This window comes from Solanum dulcamara, chromosome 11 (genome assembly GCF_947179165.1).
Source record: "Solanum dulcamara chromosome 11, daSolDulc1.2, whole genome shotgun sequence".
Lineage (NCBI taxonomy): Eukaryota > Viridiplantae > Streptophyta > Magnoliopsida > Solanales > Solanaceae > Solanum > Solanum dulcamara.
In genome coordinates, this window is record NC_077247.1 from 43708271 (window position 1) to 43727744 (window position 19474).

General features: G+C 33.2%; 2 protein-coding genes and 1 pseudogene across 5 annotated transcripts; 2 read left to right on the plus strand and 1 right to left on the minus strand.

Annotated features, from left to right (window-relative positions):
• The first annotated feature begins 1160 nt into the window (after positions 1–1160).
• LOC129874142 (uncharacterized) lies at positions 1161–9793 on the plus strand (annotated as a pseudogene).
• Positions 9794–10720: 927 nt separating this feature from the next.
• Positions 10721–12703, plus strand: LOC129874516 (40S ribosomal protein S25-2). The gene is made up of 4 exons (XM_055949808.1): positions 10721–10834; positions 10916–10990; positions 11095–11229; positions 12484–12703. The coding sequence occupies exons 1-4, from the start codon at positions 10832–10834 to the stop codon at positions 12595–12597; spliced, it is 327 nt and encodes a 108-aa protein (XP_055805783.1). The 5' UTR covers positions 10721–10831; the 3' UTR covers positions 12598–12703.
• Positions 12704–13501: 798 nt separating this feature from the next.
• LOC129872083 (nuclear transcription factor Y subunit A-7) lies at positions 13502–19227 on the minus strand. 4 transcript variants are annotated; one of them, XM_055946948.1, is made up of 7 exons: positions 18929–19216; positions 18323–18366; positions 18149–18212; positions 17504–17649; positions 15493–15600; positions 15236–15400; positions 13502–14111 (listed from the first exon to the last, which is right to left on the minus strand). In XM_055946948.1, exons 3-7 carry the CDS (start codon positions 18174–18176, stop codon positions 13926–13928), a joined length of 633 nt encoding a protein of 210 aa, XP_055802923.1. In that variant the 5' UTR covers positions 18177–18212; positions 18323–18366; positions 18929–19216; the 3' UTR covers positions 13502–13925. The 4 variants fall into 4 exon arrangements, with proteins under 4 accessions (XP_055802923.1, XP_055802924.1, XP_055802922.1 ...); XM_055946949.1 differs by lacking the exon at positions 18323–18366 and having other exon boundaries at positions 15493–15594; positions 18929–19227; XM_055946947.1 differs by lacking the exon at positions 18323–18366 and having other exon boundaries at positions 18929–19215.
• Between the last annotated feature and the right edge of the window lie 247 nt (positions 19228–19474).

Below are 19474 nucleotides of genomic sequence, written 5' to 3' on the forward strand. Positions count from 1 at the left end.
AAATGTTTCTTGTGAATAAAAAGAGACGGTTAGGATTATTACTTCATTGTATCACAATATGTATCTAGTGTTATAGATAAAGAAAAATTTATATTTTCAATATGATCATAACTGTAATCGACTCATCTCCACAAGTAAAACTTCATATATTTTCTAACTAATATTATATTGAAATGTTGCCTATAAATCAAATGATTTTTACAATAAAAAATAGTATTATTTTGTTTAGTATTTAATTTGTCTTTTGAATTAATACAAAAAAGTATATATCATTCTATGTCATATAACTTTATGTCGTATATAACTTGAAATAACAATAAATGAATTAGTTAATCCATCGATTATGCATTAGAAAACAAAATTATCCTCTCTTTTTTTCTCAAACCCATGATCAATAAAAGATCAAAATTGTTCATGAACTACATGAAAGTAAAAAACGTTATCCATAGTGAAAAATTGGTCTCGAATATATTCATATAGTTATCAAATGGCTCGAAATTGTCATTCTAAATAAAAAAAAAAAATTATATTTTTAATTAGTAATTCTAGTCCAAATAATATGCTACATGTCTCAATTAAAATAGTGTACCAAATTTACCCTCACACTATGCTTATAATTCGACTTTGTATCTATATTACGTGTATGATTAAATTTCACATCACTAGACAATACATGTAAACTTATTTCACACATGCTTATGGTATATTTTTGAAATTCTCACAAAAAATTATATGTTAATCGTACATTTTGAAAACAACAACAACATTTTTTTTATAAATATTGAAGAAAAATATTAATGATGCAACACTAAAAAAATTATTCACACGAATATAAGAGCTGCTAGAGGAAGAAAGATACAAACCAATATAAACCTCTAAAATCTCAGAAACTACCAAATCAAAAATTGCACTAAACCTTAGAACTAAATCAAATAAATAAACAAATCAAAATTACTGAAAAAAGCACCACCCTTAAATGTGAGATCACATTCATTTTTTTTCCACTAAAGTTTGTTAAATACTTGAGGGACTATTTTACACTTACCCAAATATAAGGTACCTTTATTACAAAAATAATCTTCTTAACAAGTACAAAGTACAAAAAGTTTGAGGTGTGGAGTCAAAAATACTTGAAAATATGAGGGTGAAAGATGATTTATATAACTGTGATTTTATTTTCTTCCACAACATTCTCAAGAACCCCTAAAACCTCCAAAGCAAAGAACTTTCAGAATCTGTAGTGAGAAGCAGAGAAGAAGGCGGTATAAGATGAACAAGTAGGAAGTGTTTAAGCTAGCTAAAGGGTTTCGAGGAAGAGCCAAAAACTGCATAAGAATAGCAAGAGAAAGGGATATGCGTTCCCTCTTGATTCAACGCATTAATGCCGGAACTCGACAACATGGGGTATGCACCATCTTGTCGCGCTTCTCAATTTTTGTAATTTTTGCTTTGTGGGGTTGCCCCCCCCCCCTTTTTATTTTTGTCAAATTTGGTGTCTTTAATGATTGTGTAATGCCTTTGCTTAACATTTCCCTATCTTGTGATGCATGTTTAGTCATGGTTGTTGTAGCATCTTAAACCTTTATCGTATCAGATGAGTAGTCTTGGAAAATGTAGCTGACCAATTAAGTATATAGTGTGTGTAAGTACATTCATAGATGTACAACTAATGAAAAAGATACATTTGATTTGAACAAGATGGAGCTCCTAAAGCTTTGGGAACCCCAGGATTGTTCATGTGTTTACAACAACAACACACTCAACGTGATCTCACAAGTGAGGTACGGGGAGGGTTAAAAGGGCAGAAAGATTGCTACTGATATACCCTTGGCTCAAGGAAAATATTTTTCAAACATGTTTGAGAAACACAAGAGTAAAAAGCTACGATGAAAATATTGAAGAAGAAAAGAAAAGTATTGAGAGCTAAATAATAAAGATAGGATTTCTCATGTCAAACATCTTGATAATTTTAAGTAGGCATCTAGGGGGGTAGGATCCCTCTCAAACGCTTTCAATAAGAGTCTACATTTCTAAGGAGCAAAAGAAACAACAATAATGATCATTGCATATCACTGTCATATCATCCGATTGATTGATAAATCCTTCAATACCAAAGTGGTCGGTGAAGTTGTATATCCATTTCATCCTATTCAAACCTATTTCAGATACCAAATTATTTATCTTTTAAAGCAGATTAGGGGTATTTTAAAACTAAGAGTTTTTTTTTGTAAATCTCACACTTATCCCTATGTTAATGCACAAGTCTTTAACCAACTACAAGATTCGTGGACAAAAATGGACCTAATGTAAGTGCAACAACAATATCTAAGCTTAATGTCTATGTGGATCCTTTGCTTCTTTTGTGTGTAGTGTTCCTAATAAAGCTCACATTGATTTCTCATAGATTTTGGGTTGAGACAACCTCCCTCCCTGTAAGTTTACCTCATTTCATAGTAATTGTTGTTAGTGTGAGCATTTTAACATTTTATTAAATTGCAATTTTAGCAATTGTCCATTGATGACATTTAATGTCATCTTTATTATTCTTTCTTTAGGACATAAAAATGTCTTTCATTATCATCTTTATTTAGTGCAAGACTAAATCATTCCATTATGTATTTTTAATCTAATTATCACTAATAAGTGGTGCACTAAATCATATTATTATGTATTTTTAATCTAATTGTCACTAATAAGTGGTGCACTAAATCATAATGGTACACTAAATCATAATGGTACACTAAATGATGATAATCATGGCATTATATTATTTTTTTTATCTTTGTTTGATTTTCTCTCCTATAAATAGAGAGGTCTACTTTGTTTTGAAATGTAAGATAAGAGGAGAAAAAATTGAGAGAGTTAAGTTTATATAAAAAAATGAGTTCTTATTAGTTGAAGGGGTGTGTTCTTTGTGTAGAGCTTTAAACTCAACTCTTGTCCAGAGTTTGTTGAGTTACATTTTTGTGATAAGACTGTTGTATCTTGGAGGAGACAAGTCAAGAGGACTACTGCTGGACCAGTGAAATGATTTACTGCAGTGGGCTTGAATCTCCTTAAAGATAGCGAGATATCCGCGCCTCAGCCAAGAAGTGAAGTTAATTTCTTCATTTTATTTTTCAATTGTAATTTGTAATCTTATAATTTCACCAACAATTTTAAGGAGATTCATTATGGCTACAATTGAAAAATCCGCGGATATCAAGATGGGAGATCTAAACAAACCATTTCGGTTTAATGGTAATCATTTCAAGAGATGGAAGGGTAAAGTACTTTTCTACTTAAGTCTTCTCAATGTTTCATATGTGTTAACTCAAAAAAATCCTAATAAAGTTGACATCCTCTCCATGGATAACGATGAACTAATTTCTCATCAAGAGAAAGTGGAAAAGTACAATAATGATTCCTACAAGTGTCGGTATTATATTCTTAATTGTCTATCTGATAATTTTTATGATTATTATGATAGAACTTACTCTAGTGCAAAGAAAATATGGAAAGCATTGCAGAGTAAATATGATACCAAAGAAGCTGGAGCGAAAAAATATGTTGCTAGTTGATTTTTTTGTTTCCAAATGGTGGATGATAAATCAGTGATAGACCAAGCTCGAGATTTTATAATGATCATTGGAGAGCTCAGGTACGAGGAAGTCAAAATTGAAGACAACCTTATTGTTTGTGGCATAATAGACAAACTTCCACCTTCATGGAAGGAGTTTCAAAAAACTATGCGCCACAAACAAAAGGAAACCTCTCTTGAGACTTTGATCATTAAAATCCGCATGGAAGAGGAGGCAAGGGGCCAAGATGCACTTTTACAAAATAAAGAGAGCAACATCACAACGAAGGTAAATTTAGTTACTTCAAAATATGCTACTCCTGAATCTAACAAAAATACCTCTTTGAAGCCTAAGAAGAAAAAGTTCAAGAAAAATAATGGTAGACTTTCCAAGAAAAATAATGGTGAAAATAGCCAAGCACAAAATCAACAAGTTTATGATAAAGGACCATGCTTTGTCTGTGGCAAGAGTGGGCATATTGCTCGATTTTGCAGATACCGGAAACGTGGTCCTATACCTCAGGCAAATGTTACCGAAGAGCCTTTTGTGGCAATGATTACAGACATAAACATGGTTGAGAATGTTGATGGATGGTGGGCTGATTTTGGTGCAAACCGTCATATCTGTTATGACAAAGATTGGTTTAAAAAATATACTCCTTTTGGAGAGCCCAAAACCATCATGCTCGGTGATTCTCATACTACTCAAGTGCTTGGAACGGGAGATGTCGAATTGTGTTTTACCTCTGGAAGGATATTAACTTTGAAAGATGTACTTTATACTCCTTCCATGAGAAAAAACTTGATGTCTAGTTTTCTTCTTAATAAAGCAGGCTTTAAACAGATTATTGAATCTGATCAATATGTAATTGTGAAAAAAGGTATTTTTGTGGGAAAGAGGTATGCTTGTGATGAGATGTTTAAACTGAATGTTGAAATGAATAAAATTTCTATTTCTGTTTACATGCTTTCTTCTACTAATTTTTGGCATGCTCGTTTGTGTCATATTAATGATCGTTATATTGGAATCATGAGTAATTTAGGATTAATCCCAATGATTAAAAAGAATTTTGAAAAGTGTGAAGCTTGTAGTAAAGCAAAAATCACTAAAAGGCCTCATTTTAAAGTTGAAAGAAAAACTAATTTATTAGAATTAGTTCACACTGATATTTGTGAACTTGGAGGAATTTTAACTCGTGGAGGAAATAGATATTTTATCACTTTCATTGATGATTTTTCTAAGTTTACATATGTTTACTTAATGAAAAATAAAAGTGATGCTTTAGAAATTTTTAATTTTTTTTCTCCATGAGGTTGAAAATTAGTTTGGAAAAAAAATAAAAAGAATTAAAAGTGATAAAGGCCGTGAATATGAGTCAAATGAGTTTAATTGTTTTGTTAGATTATTGAGAATAATTCATGAAACTCCTCCTCCTTATTCTCCTTCATCTAATGTGTAGCGGAAAGAAAAAATAGAACTTTGGTTGAATTGACTAATGCCATGCTTATTGAGTTAAATGCACCTTTGAATTTTTGGGGTGAAGCTATTTTGACTGGGTGTTATGTGTTAAATCGAGTGCCTCATAAAAAGACTAAACTAACACCTTTTGAGTTGTGGAAAGGTCACAAGCCAAATTTGGGATATCTAAGAGTTTGGGGTTGTCTAGCCTTTGTGAGGCTAATGGATCCCAAAATTACAAAATTGGGTAAGAAAGTTACTACTTGTGCTTTTCTTGGTTATGGTTCAAATAGTACAGCCTGTAGATTTTTTAATCTTAAAGATAATATTGTAATAGAATCAGGTGATGCTATTTTTCATGAAAATAAATTTCCTTTTGATTCTAAAAATAGTGGGGGTCATAGAATTGAACAAAATATTTTATCACTACCTAGTTCTTCTTCTTCCATTTAAAAAAAAAAGAAATTGATGATTTTGAGTTAAGAAAAAGTAAAAGAGCTAGAGTAGAAAAAGATTTTGGGCCTGATTTTTATGTTTTTAATGTTGGAGATGACCCTTTCACTTTACAAGAAGCTTTATCTTCGCATGATTCTATTTTTTGGAAAGAGGCTGTAAATGATGAAATGAAATCACTAATTTCTAATAAAACTTGGAAGTTAGTTGATTTATCACCAGGTTGTAAAACAATTGGTTGCAAATGGGTCTTACAAAAAAAGTTAAAGCCAGATGGATCAATCGATAAATATAAGGCTAGACTAGTTGCTAAAGGATTTAAGCAACTAGAAGGCTTAGAGTTTTTTGATACTTTTTTTCCGGTTACAAGAATTACATCCATTAGATTTTTAATTGCTATGACTGCAATTTTTGATATGCATATTCATCAAATGGATGTAAAAACTATTTTTTTAAATGAAGACCTTAATGAAGAAATTTATATGGAACAACTTGAAGGTTTTGTTGAAGCAGGCTAAGAAAGCAAAGTATGTAAACTTACTAAATCCCTATATGGCTTGAAACAGTCACCAAAGCAATGACATGAAAAGTTTGATTCCTGCATGATTAAAAATGATTTTAAAATAAATGAGTGTGATAAGTGCATATATCATAAGTCTTGGAATAATACACATGTTATTATTTGTCTATATGTTGATGATTTATTGATCTTTGGCTCAAATATGAATGTTATTAATAATACTAAGAACATTCTTAGAAGCCATTTTGATATGAAAGATCTTTGTGAGACAAATTTTATTCTGGGAATAAAAATTACTAGAACATGTGATGGAATTTTCCTTGACCAGTCACATTATGTTGAGAAAATTTTAAAAAAATATAACTTTCTTGATTGCAAGCATGTTTAACTCCTTTTGATTCAAGTGTACACTTGTTTCCTGTTCAAAGTGAAAATGATGTGATAAATCAAAAGGATTATGCTAGCGTAATTGGAAGTTTGAGATATGTGACTGATTGCACTAGGCCTGATATTGCATATGCAGTAGGAGTACTTAGCAGGTTTACTAGCAAGTCAGGTAATGAACATTGGCATGCTATAACAAGAGTTATGAGATATTTAATTGGAACAAAAACTTGTGGTTTGTTCTATAAAAAATATCCTGCTGTACTTGAAGGCTTTTCTGATGCAGATTGGAACACTCTAGCAGGTGATTCCTGTTCTACCACTGGTTATATTTTTACATTGGGTGGTGGTGCTGTTTGTTGGAAATCAAAAAAACAAACTATAATTGCTAACTCTACCATGGAGGCTGAACTAATTGTTTTAGCTTCAGCTAGTGAGGAAGCGAATTGGTTAAGAGATTTATTATTTCAAATACCTTATTTTGAAAAACCAATTCCTCCAATTTTAATTCATTGTGATAGCACTGCAACAATTGGTAGAGTTCAAAATCGTTATTACAACGGTAAATCCAGACCTATAAGGAAGAAACACAGTAATGTAAGATCGTATTTGACAAGTGGTACCATTAATGTTGATTATGTCAAATCATGTGAAAATCTTGCAGATCCTCTTACTAAGTCCTTAACAAGAGAAAAGGTCTGGAGCACATTGAGGGGGATGGGATTGAAGCCTATAAATCCATGAGTCATATATGAGAAAACCCAACCTGGAGACTAGAGATCCTATAACCAGGTTCAATAGAAAAACGAATCATATGATGACTTGTTTTGAAAAAAAATGCACTATTTTTTTATTCTCTCTCTATGATGTGAGTGCATTGTTTCCTGTAGTGAATTGTGGAGGTTGAGTTTAAAAAAACTCTTAATGAAAATCTGTAGCCCGTATGGGTGAAGTGTTAAATTTACAGCAGCACTCTCGACAGATTTCACCTATGTGAGTATGGAAGTAGGCCGCTTCCTATGAGAATTAGGCTTATTCTCAAAAGTACTCATAAAACCGGGATAGCACAAGGTCGTAATGTGCTGGCTTATAAAGCTCGTGACAATACCTTGATTACTATGTGTAAGCAGTAATATTTTATGTCCCTTAAGCAGTCATAGTTCAAGTCTGAGACCACTACGACTCTGGAATAAAAGTTATTGTTTCACTAAATGGAGGTTCAATGCACAGCACACCTTCAATATGTATAGTAATCTTCCTTCAGCTGATAAACTCTCTTATACAATATTAAAATGAGTGGGAGATTGTTAGTGTGAGCATTTTAACATTTTATTAAATTGCAATGTTAGCAATTGTCCATTGATGACATTTAATGTCATCTTTATTATTCTTTCTTTAGGACATAAAAATGTCTTTCATTATCATCTTTATTTAGTGCAAGACTAAATCATTCCATTATGTATTTTTAATCTAATTATCACTAATAAGTGGTGCACTAAATCATATTATTATGTATTTTTAATCTAATTGTCACTAATAAGTGGTGCACTAAATCATAATGGTGCACTAAATCATAATGGTACACTAAATGATGATAATCATGGCATTATATTATTTTTTTTATCTTTGTTTGATTTTCTCTCCTATAAATAGAGAGGTCTACTTTGTTTTGAAATGTAAGATAAGAGGAGAAAAAATTGAGAGAGTTAAGTTTATATAAAAAAATGAGTTCTTATTAGTTGAAGGGGTGTGTTCTTTGTGTAGAGCTTTAAACTCAACTCTTGTCCAGAGTTTGTTGAGTTACATTTTTGTGATAAGACTGTTGTATCTTGGAGGAGACAAGTCAAGAGGACTACTGCTGGACCAGTGAAATGATTTACTGCAGTGGGCTTGAATCTCCTTAAAGATAGCGAGATATCCGCGCCTCAGCCAAGAAGTGAAGTTAATTTCTTCATTTTATTTTTCAATTGTAATTTGTAATCTTATAATTTCACCAACAATTGCAATTGACATTTACAAGGAAATGGAAAAGCCATCTTCGATGACTTTCTCTTTTTCTATTCTCTATATATTCTTCTACATCCTCTGTTGAAATAATTTATGTTCTTCTCCAATATTGTATGCTCATATTCGAATCTTAGCATATACATTTCTGTGACACTCATCTTGAAGATATGTTGGGTGCCAGATGCCAAACACTCACTCTCATACAATGTCGTTGGTCTCACAATTATTCTCTAGACTTGTCTTTTTACTTCGTTAGGTATCTTCATGCCATGGAGCATTCCTGCAATGTTTCTATAGCTTACCTGTTGTTATTCTAGTTTTTCTCCTCTATTAGCCATTGGCTCTTTTAGGGGTGTCTTTTGAGCTACTAGCCTTAGTTCTTGAACCTTTCATGCGAAGAATCATACCTCTCTCTTTTGGAAAGAGATTTTGAGCAGTCTCAAGCATCTTAAATAGCTCAACAATAATGCTGCTAGATTCTAGAAATTTTTTGGTGCTTACTAGAATTTTCGGCCTTATGACTATTTGTATCTTCTTTTCATCATTCTTCCATTTCCTGTTGTACTCATTTTTATTTCCCAGATTTATCAGTACCAAAAATATATGAAACTCCCCCTCTCCCTCTGAGGATCAATAGTGTTCCCACTTATCCTCCAACGTAACTCGAACCTTCAACCTACCGGTTGATGGTGGAGGTGCTCAACCACTTGAGCAAGCCTCACTTGTCTATGAAACTCTCTCTCTTTCTGCTTCACTCTCTTTCGCGTGAGTTCAATCAGAAAATATACAGAAAATTAATTAGGAGATTATTCAACAGGGTACTTTTAGCTGAAGAAAGCTGCTTTAATATGTTTGTCGGTAGTATTGACATGAATTTGGCCATTGGCATCGTTCTACCTGTCAACTAATCATATATGATGTTCCTAAATGATATTATCAGCACATTTTCATGCAAGTTAACAAAAAACACCTCGACCACATCTACTAAACACTTTTTCCATGTTCCTCCAATTCCAGGTAAATTATGGAAATTTCATGCACGGGCTGATGAAGGAGAACGTACAGCTGAACAGGAAAGTCTTGTCAGAACTGTCGATGCATGAAACATACAGCTCAAGGCCCTTGTGGATGTCTCTCGCAATGCTTTCCTTGGAAATAAGAAGGCCATAGTACCTCCAAAGAAGGAAGGGCTTGCTATTGTTCTTTGAATTACTTTCCTATGTTCCGCTCTGTGTACTCCTTTTCTTCTATGTTGGCATAATTTTGTGCTAGCATTTCTGTTAGCAAAATTCTACCGATGGTGTTGAAGTATTTCTTGTTTCTTAACATATGATTGAATGTGGTACATGAAAAAATCATCTCAGGCAACCTTCAATTTTTTTTTGTTCATGTGGCACTTGTTAAAGAACTATAAAAATAATAATTCAAGAGGCACCTTTTTAATTTGATTAAATAGTGTAATTACAAAAAAATTAAGTTCGAAAGATCAGTTTTTGAACGTAATTACAACATATAAATACAATTAATTCTTGATTTCCCTTATGTATTGAAGATGTAATTGTACTTCTTCATTATAATCAAAATTCCATGGGGCATTCCAACTTTGGTATTAAGAAAATTGCTTTTAGATGCATTTGCTTCCCCAATTGAGACCTAGTTTACTATTTGAATGAACCTAAGTACCATGTTATGTCATTTTTTTGGACGTAATTAAGAAATAAAAGAAAATAAAACTTACATGATTAATTGTGTCTGATCAATGAATTTATATAAAAAAAAGTATGCATTTTGTAATTATTGATTTAATACATGCATCGCGGGTAACACATTTTTGAATAATATGATCACCGGTAAAAGTTGCACGAGGTACTCTATTTGAACACCGTTATTAAACCTATACCACCTTTTAAACATTTTTGCATGTGTTATCCCATTTCGGAACAAGTTCAAACATGTAGTGTTTGTAATTACATATAACTGAAATTCATGTAAAAAGAAATGAACTTCAAGCGAAAACGACGATAGTTCATGATTTTTTTTTTTGAATTTAACTACATATAGTCGACTATGTATATTAACTTTAATCATATGAAACTACAAATATTTTATCTGAAGTTAAACCCTAATTTCACATGCCGCATATCTAAAATTATTTTGAAGTGAATAGACTTAGATATATCATCATGCAAGGCAAGTATCACTTAAATGTTGGTCCCGAAATTGGGTATCCGTGCCCTTGGGCCTTATGAGTGACGGAGCCCAACCTATATGTATTTCGGCCCAGAATAAGTTAAAGCCCATATGAGCTGATCCAATAAAAACCCTAGAACCCTTAAATTTAGGTTTAGAAATAGCGCCTTTCTCTTCATTCCAGTTCCTTCCTCCGTTGCCCTAGCCTCCGCCACTCCCCACCCCCCTACCCCCTACTCGTTAGAAGCTTCCGGCAACAATGGTAAGCTTCTTTGCTACTGTTGTGATTAGTTTTGTATGTATTTTGAGTAATCAATGTTGATATCTGTATTTCTTTTTGCAGGCACCTAAGAAGGACAAGGCTCCTCCACCGTCTTCCAAGCCCGCCAAATCCGGTGGTGGCAAGCAGAAGAAGAAGGTCATACCTATTTCTAATGTTTTGATGATTTTACTCATTCGTGATTGTTGGTAACTTGGGAATGTTTGAGTTTTTAATGTTGGATTTTGAATGTGGAATTGCAGAAGTGGAGCAAGGGAAAGCAAAAGGAGAAGGTGAACAACATGGTTTTGTTCGATAAGGGTACTTACGACAAGCTTATCACTGAAGCACCCAAGTATAAGCTTATCACCCCTTCCGTCCTCTCTGACCGTTTGAGGGTATGTCTATTTCTTTTAATATGGATCTAATTGTTCTGTATTGAATATAAAGTTTGTGTTTTTGTGCCATGTGAATATGCTTTGCTTATAAGAAGGAATATTATCAATTGTGGGTTATTTAGGATGGTTGTTGAAATACAGTGCTCAATGTTCTGTGTGGTAGTTCAGAAAATTGTCGAATGATGCTACTATCATAAACTAACTCAACTGTAAAGCATAACTAGTCAAGTGTGTTGCTATAGATTTTATAAATACTTGCCAACAATATTGTATAATGGTTTAGTTATGGTTGAATTGTAGGAGAATAGGTTTGTTTTTGTTTTTCATCTGAATCGGATTTTGAGTATTCCAATGTAGATGTGGGAGAAACGGTTTTGATAGTGTTTTTTGAGAATCTGTTTGGTTTTGTACTTTGAAAAAAAAAGAGCTAACTTTCATGTGATGAAATTGATAGTTCCAAGCTGATTAATCATTTTTCAAAGCCTAGTATACTTGTGTATGACATCATTTTGTTGAAAAGGGAAGAGAAAAATTACATTGTGACAAGATAATCTGGATCAAGATGTAGCTTCTAAAATTGAGGAGCCAAACAAAAAGAATTCAAATTTATGCTCTTGGTGGTGCACCTACTGTTCTGAGAACCAAATGTTTGATTTTGTTGAAATGTAGAAAATCTTTTTTGTTTTATAAACTAGATGTTTTGGTTTGCACAACGAACATGTTATTTGATTCTTTAAGAAACAAACTAAAGGCAATTAGTTCTTGTGACAATTCTGAAATAGACTTTGTTTTTCTCTAAACCAAATAAACAACTCTAAACCAGTTTGATTTTCAAACAAAACACGCTTTTATGTTTTGGTAGTAATTCTCAAATTCAAAGAAGTTTGTATTTTGTTAAAACTTAGCGGGCTACATGCAATGCTTAACGGCTAAAATGGCAACAACCTTCTAAAATGCATTTCTTTTCTCTTCCTTGATACGAGTTTTTCATGAATTTCTGTTTGGTATTTTCTGAAGATATTTTTGATATTTTCTTCTAGAAGACACTGAACACTAATTTATGACTGGAAAACCCATTCCTGACACTAATTCTTAGAAATGCAACTCCAAATGGTTCTCTGAAAATATTCTTGCAGAAGCATACTGTCTGGTAATGTTGTGTTATTGGATTATTGTTCATTGGTTTGTTGTAGATGCATATTTGATACACTGATATTCTTGTGCTAATATCTTGTCATTTCATTGAATTTGCAGATTAGTGGATCCCTAGCCAGGAAGGCAATTAGGGAATTGATGGCTAAAGGGTTGATCAGGATGGTGTCTGCTCATGCTAGCCAGCAGATTTACACTCGGGCTACTAACACCTAAGGCTTAATATTTAGACTTTGTTGTTTAATTAGCCTTTCATTTTGTTCAAAACATTATGTCGAGACATAATTTTGTGCTATGAGTTGAAGATTTGTTACTCATTGAATTCTTGGGCTTCTGAAATTATGTGGTGTTTTTGTTCCAGAAAGAATTGAGAGGTAGATTGCCAACCTTTTACTGATATCATTTTCCCCTCTAGGCCTCTTTGGTTGTTGTAGAATTATGAGTTGCGCATCAGATTATGTGTGGGGTGGTGGATAGGTTCAACTTTTATACTAATAGATTTTAGCACTGAATTAATTGTACTCTTTGAAACTATAGGTATATTAATTTTTTAAAAACTTTCACCTTTATTATCTGTATGATAGTCGTGTTTATTTGGACACGTAGATATTAATGAGTGAATGTTCTTCATAGAAATTGTACGTTAAGTAGTGTCTTTCAAACATCACATTTTATCAATATTCTTTGTTATTTGTCATTTTCGATATTGACGAAAGAACTTTCCTTCCTCTTATACGGATATAGTAGACATTGTATACTATTCATCGGCCTAAGACCTTTTCTTAAGTGACCTACAGTGGAGAAACAATGTTCTCAATGAAATCATTTGAATCTTGGGAATCACATTGGTGAATTTAGTCACTGGCTTAATTTTGTTCACTAAAAACCACTGAGGCAGTGCAAAAAATATATCCAGAAGAGAGTGAATCCGTGCAATTCCATAGAGTTGAAAGAGTCTTCCACTCGCTTCTATACAGGACAATTCTACGAGTCCAACTATGGCAAACATGTCTGCTATTCCTAACACATAATATTGTAATGAAAGCCAGAAAAGGGTTTATAGTATGGATCTCCCGAAGCTTGATCCCTTTTCAGTTCAATCACAGTAGATACCTTTCTTATAACCAAGATACTGACACAGAAAGCATTGACCTTTGAAAATTAGAATTTATCAACCAGCAGCGCTACAAGTTCATCTTCCTAAATTAACAAAACATAATGTTAAACGTTATAACTCAAATTTCTGACTCGATATTTCGCGAGCAACTAGAGTTTGAAGGAATCACAAGGTAATTACGGAGGACAAGAAAGAATGTCTACAAACAAGCTCAAAAAGATGGTATTTTGAGAATATGCACCCAGTGACCACTTTGTAACTCTCAAACAAGTAGCCTATTCTGATCTTTTCTACACTGAGATAAACATACAGAACACCACAATCACCCAGATTTTGCCCAGCTACCACAGTTCTACTTTGACGAAAGCACGTTGTTTCAACAAACAACAACATACTATGGTCCACAAAGTCCTTGATATTGCATAGATCAAGAGGCATTCTCTGAAGAAGCAACCTCGTCTTTTCCAGACTCGAGATTAATGTTGACCTGTGATTTATCACCAGATTCATCCTGTTTCCGCTGATTATCAGTTTCCTTTGCTGTCAGGAAACGACCCCCACATCCTCTAGCTCTTTTCAATGCATGCAAATGGCGTGATTCATGCAAGTAAGGCTGCAAGATTATTTTGCACTGTGAGCCTCCCAAGGTATTGGTGCTGGAAAAACATAGCCTCAGAAACAGATATTAGAACTTCTAATCATGGTGTAAGGCACCTTATTATCAACTGTATGCTATTGGATCTTGCAGATGTTTCCAGCACAGTTGATAACCATCTTTGAGCTATTTATTAGGGAGTAAAAGACATTATTGATCAGAACCCATAACTTTCCACACACATTAATCATAGAGAAAATGATTTTTTTTGCTTGGAGAAAGATTCTTAATTACGAACCGGGAATGGAATCACTTTGTTCCCCAGCATCAATTTATTTTTATACTTTTAAAAACATCTAAATTATGTTTGCCAAAGATTACAGCAATCTAATCTTTGATGGATAGTTGATCAATAATATAGAAATATAGATGTCCTAAAATTAAGAGCTTTTGATGCATCAGAACCTTTGTACAATGTAACGTGAAACTAATATGGCATACTAGTAACTATTTAGATTTTTATGTGTAGCAACTGAAAATAGAGGAGATTAAAGTTACAATCCAGAAAATATATACATTTGGAACTCACTCTGCTGTCTCTTTCATGCTTTTCTATCCATACTCCACTTGCAGTATATATACTATTAGTAAAGGAAATTTTATGATTTTGGAGTCGTTTGGTTGGGATCATAAGGAAACACAATCATGGTATAAAATTCTGCGTAACAAATACGATGTTTAGTTTGCAATATAGAACTCTACATTACTAATGTACAATTATATTTCCAGAATTAAAGTGTGCACTTCTAATATCAGCCTAACTTATGCAGAAATCTATGTATTATTTTATGTGGGATAAAATGCAGATACTAGTATACCAAGAAGTATATAGAAATAGATGCCCTCAAAGTAGATATCCCTGAATAAGGATCCCTATATTATTATTTGATGTGTAACAACCCACATTGTTATTCACCACATAATAATCCCTATGTATTATTAATGGCATAATAATTCATATATATAATTCTAACATAACAAATCCGTGAACCAAGTGACCCCTGTATGTGTTATTAAAATAGCACTAGAAAGCAACATAGTTTAACAAGTAACAAGACAAAACACTTTTTTCAACAAAATACCTTCCTAGCTTTCAGAAGTTTCTTTTCTGACTCAGCTTTCGCGCGAGATTGTCGACGCCTCAAGATGCCATGATACTGTTTTGCATTAACAAAAACAGGTTCGTCTATCGCATCTGATGGCAAAGGAACACCCGCTTGTTGAATTCCCATCAGCTGAACGTGAACCTGACAGAAAATGATACAACTAAGCTCTCAACTTTATATAGGGATATTTCATAGATGAATTCCAAACGTGAAGTGTTACGAAAATCTAATACCATTGGTTGTGCTGGATAAGGTTGTGGGGGATAAGGCTGTGCATCGTACGGTGCAAAGATGCTCCTATAGTATGGGTCTGGATATGGATAAGCTGTTTGGGCCTGCAACTAATGAAAAATCGACGCAGATTTATTATCAGAAAAATAGAAGCAATAACCAATCACCAGACTGTAAATATAAACTTAGTAGACACAGAAACAGGCTTCAAATATTCCCCAACTGGTACCTTAACGATCTGCCATCTCTATCAGACGCCTCTAGTTTAAGACTGTCCAATAAAATGAGTGTCCTACTAAGAATACTTAAGATAGAAGGGTATTATGTGTGCCAAATGAAGAGAGGGAGGGATATAAAACATCCAGCTCCAGGTTAATCCAGGAAAATCTTTATGCAGCAGTCCAAATAGGGAACAACGGATTTTCAACAACTGTTGGAATTAATTGTAGCACTAAATTTCATTCACAAAGCTGAAAAGACGGGAAAACTTAAAAGGTTTGCATTTAAACAAGTGTTTACTGTATAACCAACTCTATACTTCAAGCTGCTGCATAAAGAGTCAAATATGATTATCTATGGTGTTCAAAGAATTCTGCTAGTGTATCCCTTCTATAGGACAAAGACTTACCTTAAATGAAACTCTAGGCCAGTAGACCTACAAGAAAATTTTAGCCAAATTGTGGCAAGTGCAGTTGTAGAGAGTGACAAACAGATCGAGCAATCTGAAAACGAAGCAATGCCTAGAGAATTAGTTCCAAAATAACACAAGCTTGTAAAACATGATGTTACTTAAAACTGAATTGAGAGATTATTATTAAAGTGTTTGTGTCTAACCCAACCATTCCTGATTTACAAGACCAATGAAAATACCAGAAAACAAAGCCAAAATGGAAAATCAAACTCCGTCCCAAGGTCTTCAGTTATGATTGACAAACCCACCCATGATATTGTATATATCAAGAAGTCATGAAATATGTATTCTTGGTGTTACAACATCACCATTCAAAAACCTTATGCTACTAGCATAAGCACACACTAGACAGGGTATTTCTTCTCACATCTGTTTTTATTAGGAGTTCTAACTCCTATCAGGAGAAAGTCATCAAATAATCAAAAGCAATATCATATATAAGCACAAAAAGGTCATTCCCTATCTTCAAGAAATATGCAAATGGTCTAATTCCTCGTCAGAGACAATCAACCCTTATTATATCAGCCAGAAATACAACATGACAATCTATAAGTAGAAATATTTGTCATCCTACTACCGAATACATTTGGAATACTACAGACACTTGATGATTTAATCTCCTCTTCTTAGGTTCATACTCACCTATTACTTTCTCAAATAGTCTGAACGACACCAGTGTATTCTGTTATGCTATCTAATAAGCAACTTTCTTCAATTTATAGGTTGGCGTGGAACATCCGACTACTCATTCATATATTTAAAATTATATCTTTTGCATCATATGAATTCATCTCTATATACAAGAATCCATAAGCACATTCATAGCTCCATTATGCCCACAACAACCTATTTATTATCAACTTGAAGTTCATGCTTTTGCACAACCAACTATTTGGGCAAGTAATTTACTCAGTTTCCTGTTGGCTGTTACAAGTGTGAAAGTGGCGTCACTGCTAATCATCAATGAAGATCAGAACGATATAACATTCTTATTATGACCAAATATGAACATGTGCACTTCATCTCACAACACAAAGAAGCCTATCAACAAGTGCAAAAATGATAATACTCAAAGAACCATCGTCAATACATCTACATGCCTATTACAATCAGTTAATTCTTGAGATATTTATATCCTATTTGACGAGACCCCTAATTGAGTCATGACAACACTTATAGGATCACATCTGATTGAATGAACAGGAGGGGGGTTGCATCTGTCAGCAAGAATAATTATCAAGTAGAAGAAGATATCAATTCAGGACTTAATAGTGATTTTTCAGAAATCTGGCGGTAAAAGTTGATAGGTGCTTCATATATACCATAGCATTTCCATTGCCAAGTTGATTGGGTATAGCATAGTGCATATTTGGTGTTACAGTGCCAGGGACAGACATTCCAGCCGCAGGGGATGAAGACTCGCTGTGAGCCTCTGATTGATTCTCTGGCTGTTCATTCTCACTACCATCTGAAAATTTATTGCATTAACATAGGCATTAGAACTTTTTGTTCATTTAACCAAAACTACATATCCAATTTACTTTAAATGCCTTCTGCTTCTGTCTAAGTTTACTATGGTTCTTAACAAATTGAATGTAAAACAAAAGCATATGCAGACTATACTTTATTTTCTTCCATCATGATAAGTCCAACTCTTTTTGATAAGTCAAAACTTCTCAATGATAATACACAATGAAGGCATCGAAAGAATGTATTAAAAGATAATCAGTTCAACCAGTGTCATCAAACAGTACTCCTGAATCTTGACTACCTATACATTATTGGGATTTTTCGCTATACAACAAATGAATTATCTTGTATATATTTTTTTACATCTTTTGCTATTCTTTCGTCCAAATTAGCCAAAGGATGCAGAATACAATTCTTCCAACTGCCTTTATCTTCTCAACAAACTCTCACAACACTTAAAAAAACTAATTAGTGTACTAAAAAACCCATAAAATAACCTGAATGATAATGAAGCAAGGACGTCATGATGCTGCTTGACACAGAATCTCCAAATTAACAAACCTACGCAGTTAACAAAAGATGGATCAGCAAAATAACAGTACACTGTATACCGCAAAATATACATGCACAGGCATAAATAAATCATACTACAAAGCTTAAATTCAACCTACAGGTATAATGATCAGACTTCTTCCATTGTCATGTCTCAACATTTCTACACATAAAACCATTTCCTTCAAATATCCATGCCACAAAGCCAAATTACTTTGTGAAATCAAATCAGATACATTCCACCCTTCATATTTTTCATCTTTCAAACTACAAAACAGCCTTAAAATTATATGTTTTTTCACACATTCCAGTTCGAAACTTAATTAACTATGTAAGGAAAAAAGCTTTAATTATCAGGGAACAACAAACAACGAAATTGCAAAGCTCAAATCCAATTTTCTATTCCTTTTGAGATTTCTTCATTTTCTTACTGCAAAAAACATGTAAATCAAAATGAAATTCAATTAATCACACAACGAGTAAAACGAATTCAGCGTTATTGCATCTCCACTCTTCAATATCTAAACTCAATTTCTTCACACAACAAGGCGAACATCGAATTCACCGCAGACAGCAACTGAACAGTGAAACAGCTCAAACGAACACCTCATTTACGAAATTCTAAACATGCAAACACACAAATTATGAAGCTCAATTCCTCAATTTTCGGTTCGAAAATCCACCTTATGAGTAGGTTTTTGAATAGAGGGATGAAGAAAAATTACCTTTCGGGAAGAGCTTCACTTATAGAAAACCAATAAGCAGCTTTAATTTCTGGTGTTTTCTGTTGAATTTCCTTCTTCACAGAGAGCTTTATTCTGTGTTTGTAACTGTTGTGTTGTGTTCTCCCAGTCACCAGACCGGAATTTACCAAAACCGTAACTTTGTACTCAGTTTTTATGACAATGCTTTTCACTATTCTTTTTGCCTTCCTTGTGTTTTTTTCATTTGCCGTTCAATATTCGCTATCTGCGTTAGATACAAGTAAATTCAGATTCAGTTGATCTTATATATTTGTATCAAGACGGAATAAAATTTAAATTCGTATGTCAATATGAAGTCACTAAATCTAAATTCATACTCGTTTATTTGCTCTTCTCGATTTAAAAGCTATACTTTTTAAAAATTAATGATTAATATTGGAAATTCAATAATGTTAATTAATTTGGATTCATACAATGTAAAATCTATTCAAGAAATTTAATTTCGGATTTATACAATGTAAAATCTATTCAAAAACAATGAAAGGAAATCATAAATTGATGGTAAAA